General features: G+C 37.9%; 1 protein-coding gene across 13 annotated transcripts in view; it reads right to left on the minus strand.

Moving 5' to 3' along the window:
• LOC122065327 overlaps positions 1-6,804 on the minus strand; it is a 41,397-nt gene that overhangs the window by 32,119 nt on the left and 2,474 nt on the right. For 8 of the 13 annotated variants that reach the window (XM_042629114.1, XM_042629113.1, XM_042629123.1 and 5 more), the window contains 4 exons: positions 5,520-5,639; positions 4,740-4,830; positions 4,505-4,613; positions 3,648-3,737 (listed from right to left, as the gene is read on the minus strand). In XM_042629114.1, the coding sequence (XP_042485048.1) occupies positions 3,648-3,737; positions 4,505-4,613; positions 4,740-4,777 (237 nt within the window). In that variant the 5' untranslated portion in view covers positions 4,778-4,830; positions 5,520-5,639. Of the gene's footprint in view, positions 1-3,647; positions 3,738-4,504; positions 4,614-4,739; positions 4,834-5,519; positions 5,640-5,727; positions 6,364-6,804 lie in introns of those variants that run through there. The other 5 variants (XM_042629122.1, XM_042629121.1, XM_042629120.1 and 2 more) reach the window with 3 other exon arrangements.

A 6,804-nucleotide genomic window follows, 5' to 3' on the forward strand; every position in this document is an offset into this window, starting at 1 on the left:
AAAAAAAAAAAAGAGCGAAAACAGAGAAGACAAAACCATAAGACAAACAGAAAAACAGGAGGAGAAGAAGAAGAAGAAAAAGAAACAAGAAGAGAGAGAAATAGAAAACAACAGAAGAAGAAACGAGGGGAGAGAGGGAAATAGAAAACAGAAGAAGAAGAAGGAGAAGAGAGAGAGAGAGAGAGAGAGACGAAGGCATACCTGTTCCGACTCCTTCCACCTCTAAGTAAGAGATCCCTCCCTCTGTCGGTAACCCTCATTCCCCCTCCTACGACTCCTCTTTTGAGTCAAATTTTTTGTTTTCCTATTCTTCCCTTCCAATTTTCCCTTCTCCCTTTTATCCTATACCTAGTTTCAAATTTTACTTCTAATTTCCGACTTTGCCCTTCACTTATAGGATGGGTGGTTAACACTTTCTTTCCCATTGAAGTTATCTATTTACAATTCTACCATCCTTCAAAAAAAAGGAGTTATTTACCATTCTACCATTGTTCTTTAAACCTCCTTTATTTACTATTTTGCAATCATATTTGAGTGTAATCTTGCTTATCTTCACCATGGTAGCCAATAGTGAAGTTATCCATTAGTTGAACTCCTATAAGGGAGAAATTGATGCGAAAATTGATGCTCTCACTACCATTGTCATTTCCCTTAAGACAATGATGGAATCTATGTAAATTTCTAATGATCGATTGGTGGCTACAGATAGAGGAAAGAGTCCCAACCAGTCTGGGGATTCTTCCAACACCACCTCCACCACCATATGAAACTGGTCGATATGATGATGATATAGAAAGAGCAGCAAAATTGGATGTCCTTGATTTTTATGGAGATAACAATCCAGAACTGTAACTTGACTGGATTCATAGTTTAGAGACATTCTTCAGATGGTACTGGTTGACTGAGGCCCGAAAGATCCTATTTGCAGAGGCTAAATTGAAAGACACAGCCCGAGTCTAGTGGGTCAAGCAACAGCAACAGAACCAAACCCAAGGCATTAGTTTAGTCACTATTTGGGCTGAAATGCATGAAGTCATGAATTGGAGATTCTTGCCTTCTGATTACAAGCAACGCATGCATCTCAGGTTTGCATGGTTGAAACAGAAGAATTTGACCGTTGAAGAATATGTTGCGAGAATTTATTATTTGGCCACTCGTTCTGATTTTGAGTAGGATGAAGAAGTATTAGTGGCACAATTCCGCAATGGTTTGCACCCTCAACTTAGTGTTGCCCTTGCATCTAGTCGACTGCCTATAATAGAAGATGCCGTGCAAGTAGCATATCAAGTTAAAGTATGAAACACCTATACAGTCGGAGAAATTTTGCAGATACTTTTCCTCAAGGTACTAGTTTCATTCTGTATCAGCCTCCTACCTAAGAAAGGTCATCTAGCAAACCACAGGCTAGTGCTACATCTATGGCCTCTTCATGACCTAGTCGGTCGTATTCCCCACCTCGACATGCTTATGAAATATCATCTTCAGGGTCTACTCATCCATACTCACCCCCTCAGCGTAGTTCAGATAAACCTTCTGATGCAACAAAGTTTACAGTTCGGTACTACTCGTGCAATGGATTTGGACATATCAGTGCTCAATGTCCCAGCCGTTCGGTTGCTTTTATTGATAAGGACTCTCCTATATGGCTATATCATATATTCTCGAAGAGCAATTTGGTTCTGACATAGTTGATTTAAGAGAAGAGCATACGTCAAGTGAAGTCAATGACACTCTCAGTGATGAGGACCCACATCATTTTTATGTCATTCGTCATATGTTGACTGTTGACCACTCATAAAGTCACTGACAATAAAGATTGGCGCCACAGTAATATTTTCCAGACTCGTGTGAAGTGCAATGACCAGTTGTTAACCTTAGTTTTTGATGAAGGTAGTTGCACTTTTTATGTCTCCGAAGATGTTGTTCATAAGCTAGGATTCAAGACAGAGCCACATCCCAATCCCTACAAGGTTGCTTGGGTGAATAACACAAATCTCAAGATCACATATAAATGTTTGGTCATAAACTTTATTAGTGGATTTAAGGATACAATCCAATGTGACACCCTCCCTCTGAAGGTGTGCTATATCCTTATTGGTCAACCTTGGTTGTTTGACAAGAAAGTACAGTATTGAGGCTATGCCAACACCTATGCTTTCAAGCATGCCAACAAGACTATGAAATTTCATCCTGCCAAAGATCTCCCTAAAATTAAGCTCAAGAAGATGGTGGGATAGTTCCTCATTTAGCGTATTCCTTCAGATAGTCTCCTCGGTCCTTTTCCTAACTCGACGGAGTCGAGTTCTCTTCAGAGGAGGAGAGTTGATGCAGATACAGCTACACTTGCATGGATGGACCAGCATGACCAGCTTTGGAAGCCAAGGGCCAAGAAGAACCGGTCCAGCCCAAGGTTTTGGTCCAATAAGGATTGGAAATAAAATTAACAGTTACCTGTCTCTTATTTCATGCCTTTTATTTTCCATATTTGAATGTAGGATTTAGGATTCCTTTCCTTGTATTGGTTTCCTTTTATGATTTCTTCCTAGTTTAGGCTAGATACTATGTTAGTGGAGTTTCTAATTTCATGTATTTACTTTTCTATTTATTGGCTGTAATCGATGGCATGTTAGAATGATTTGATTATCCAATGAGAAATAGTTGGGTTTGTGCACGGTGTGAATGTGTGATTCTCTTCCATTTCCCCCTCTATTCTGATTTTCCCTTTCTTCCCTAAGGCCCTCCATCACAAGAATATCAAACTGAAATGAGGTAACAGGAATTAGATCAGAAACGGGAGATATTGAGAAAACAGACTCGAAGTAGGACTCTTTAGATATCAATGGCAGAAACTTGATATTTCAAAACTGAATTAATTTCATGGTACTCAGTAAAAAATCTATACTGTATGCTGAAACCGGCTTTGAAAACCGAGATCTGAAAACTGAGATCTAAAATAAGAACGATAGCAGTAGGTATTCTAGATCAATTGGGAAATTCATACTTTAAATCAGTAAGCAAACTAGAACCATGGTCATTAGTTTCGGTCGAAGCTGCATCTCGGTTTCGACAGGTTCCGAGAAGAAACCAAGGGTCAAAACCTAATGTATGTTTAATCTTCTTGGTGTACAAAGAGGATGAAATAGTCATTGTGTTGTATAACTGTATTTTCCTAACCTAATGTACGTTTTGATTGTTTTAATTCCATATTTACATTTCCAATTGCTAAATTATATATAATAAATGTTTATAATAATGAGGTACAGCAGTCAGCAGCAATCAGCCTTACACTAGCAAAATTACCACAAGTACCATTTTGCGTGGTTTTTTTATGCAACTAATTCATGAAATAAGTGAAAAAGGTACAAGTACGCAGCACGCACGCGCACACGCACACTCACAAAAACAAACAAACAAAGGTGGAAAGACCATTTTGAGGAAGATATGTAGTCAAGTGGAAAGACCACTTCATGGAAACTTTTCTACTCCAATATATTGTCAAGTTTGTTAAATACTTTCTTCTATATTCGCTTAGATGAAAATCTGATAAGCAATTTACAAAATCTGATTGGATCCGGTTCATACATGGGACCAAGAAGCAGCATGATAGTGTTTATATACTATGGCATATGCAAGCAGGAAAAACTTACATCCTGTTCAAGTTGAACTCTGTACAGATAGGTACAGCTGCTTTTATTGCATGAACTAGGGCTTCCTATTTCTTGACAAGAGTTCCTCACCTGACCAAGTGTAAGGGTTAATAAATCAACAACCACAAAATTCAATGGTAGATCTCAGAATGAAAGGGAAGCAGAATTTTCATTAAAGGCAAAGAATCAACAGCGGCAATAAAGAAGTTCGCAGTGGCTAGTATAACAAGAGAAATATTTAGTCATCTTACTGTGAAACCACCACTTCCCTAACACAAACAAAAATCCAGGGAGGAGAGAAAGAGAATGGTAAATGGAAAGGCAATAATGAGATTCCACATCCATCATAAAAAGGGTGTACCCGGTGCATGAGGCTCCCGCATGCTAGTATTAACATTCTTACGCAAATAAATAAATAAATAAATAAATAATAAAATAAAATAAAATAAAAACTCTTCCTCTTGAAAACATTGATCAGCAACCGAAAAGGAAACACTTATAAGGTAATTAATTTCTTGTCCCAATCCAGCCAGTTGAAGAGGTGGTAACAGTAAGAAGATAACACCAGGACTGTCAAATAATGACATGTTTAAATTACTAATATGTTATTCCTTCCATATGAGAAAGCAGATAATATATACATATCTAACAAACTGACAAAGAGAACTAATAAAGTTGCCTAAAATCTTTAATAGATGTTTCTGCAGAGGATGAGAAGGAGATGGAGAAGAAGAAGAAGAAAGGGGCAAAGGATAAATTCCAGAAACAGATAATGAATTCCAACAACCTATTTTCTGTCTTCCCATCAAGTTTCTCAGAAAAAGGATCCAGCCCACTACAAGTCCAACAGTGCTAACCTCTTTTTTGGAGTTACAACTCCTAAACTCATTCACAAGATCGAACTGATTTTCAGAATTATAATTTCTCCCACCAGTCTGTGTACTTCTGACCAGAGTCCCCCCTCTCCTGAAAATAAGAACAGTACCCATGGAAAGAAAATACTCTTGAAGAATGATTTAAACATATTAGGTCCTAATAACAGAAATAGCAAACAAGCAGCCACGAAGAAAACAGCAAGAATGTACCACTTACAAGTTCAAGGGGAGTTGCAAAACAGTCGAGTCAAACATGTTGTCTGTGGTGTACACTTACATAAGCAACCTGAATATATCCCACTAGCTTACTGCTGTCAAAAAATCATAAGCAAGTAAGCTAGACACAGATGCCACTTATCTGATTAAAAACAGAGTAACATGTAAACAACACCCAACATTTTCCTATGAAATAGAATCATCTCAACAATTCATAGACCCGCAATTCCTATGAAAATCATTGCTCAAAATAGAAGTATCTCAACAATTCATAGGCCTACAATTTTTTCAAGTAAGAATATATATATATATATATATATGTATGCAAGCACTGCATTCTATTCTCCCTTCCCTTCCCTCCCCCTTTTTTTTCTTCAAAAATGATGGAATAAACATCATGGAAGATTAGGGATAACTTGAAAACGATGCAAAGCTATAAAAAGCACTATGACACATGTGAGCAATAAAGGGAAACCAAAGCAAAACACAGCTATCATTCATTTTCAACAAAAATAGCCAAGGATGCAATTATTATCCCCATAATCAGTTTGTACGCATACCCAAATTCAATATTTAATACATGACCTTCAAGTCCTTTGATCAATTGCCCACTTCATCAAATTTGATTTCAAAACTAAAGATCAAACCACAATGCACCTGAAAGAATCCTTTCTAGGGAAGGAGGGAATGAGTCTAATATACCTTCAAACGCTACTAACTTACAAAAATATTTTTTTAAAACAAAAATAAAAATAAATACTTCTGACTAAAAAGTACTTACATGGAACAGAAATGTTGCAAACAGACCAAAATATATCATTCCCATCGCAGTTAAAAAAGCAAGAATGAGCTTGAGCCTCTAGCTCAATAGGTTGACAATTTGACATACTCTGCAAAAAAACTGAGAGGTAGGGGTTTCAAACCATGTTCACCAACCCGTAAAAGAAATTTGCAATTATCTAACAAAGCAGAAAGAAATTAGATATGACCTTTCTGGGAATAAAAGCATGACAAGGGACCTCTCAATTCAGAGACCAAAAAAAAAAAACTTTCAACATGTTACAATCCCAGATTCCTGTAACCAAACCAGTAAAACCAGAAAAAGGAAGGGAAGAGAGACAGGAGAAACCGCAGAGAGCCTCAATGAGAGAGCAGCCTGCGATCAGTCCAGAACGAGGCTGATCGCAGAAATCCTTAGCTTATAAAAGAATAATAATAAAGTGTACAAGGACTAGAATGCCCCCATTACAAGAGAACAAACCCTAAAGCACATATAGGGACCCGATAGGACAGAATTGCCCCTATCAGGTCCAGCAGCTGACGCTAATCCCGATATCGGGAATAGCTCTCTCAACACAACATACAAGATTCATAGAAAAAACATAGAAGTTCCAAATGAGTATGAACGAGACATGGTTTGGCAGCAAAATCAAGAGGTAAAGAGTGCTGTCAAAACTTGCAGTAACTTCAAAATATTTATAGGCTTCACTTGGTTGCAACTTGCAAGCTGAGTTATAGGCAAAGTGAAATTTTCAAACTTAAAAAAGAAACTTTTGTAATTATTAGCCATGTAACTATATCACTAACTCCAAATCGTTCCATGGTTATTAAATTTCACTTTGCTTTCCATCCAAAACCCTTTGGTTTAAAAAGCAAAATAAAAATTACGTTTAAAATGTATCATTATTAACTACGGTAATTTGAGTAGTTTATACAATCACGTGAGGTAGCACCTTTGTGTCTATCTCTCTCCTCCTCACATGAAATGACCTACCTACCCCGCATACGATACCGTTTTACCACACCCCATAGATGTGCTTCTTTATGCCAGTTGCTCAGAGAACCCTCTCCCAAACGCAATTCATCTGTGTTCCCCACGCCCAAACTCAGCCCCCTGTTTTCAGGGGGGCGGAGACATCTTTTCACAGCCCCCTAGGCATGGGGAATGCTAGATAGTAGCGTTCTTTCTCTCTCTCTCACTATATATATATGGAAGAAAGAACTCTACCCGACAGTGTGCACCTGCGCCCACACACAGCGGGTGCAAAAAGACCACGCAACCCCCC

The sequence above is a fragment of the Macadamia integrifolia genome, unplaced genomic scaffold (genome assembly GCF_013358625.1).
Source record: "Macadamia integrifolia cultivar HAES 741 unplaced genomic scaffold, SCU_Mint_v3 scaffold1974, whole genome shotgun sequence".
Classification (NCBI taxonomy): Eukaryota; Viridiplantae; Streptophyta; class Magnoliopsida; order Proteales; family Proteaceae; genus Macadamia; species Macadamia integrifolia.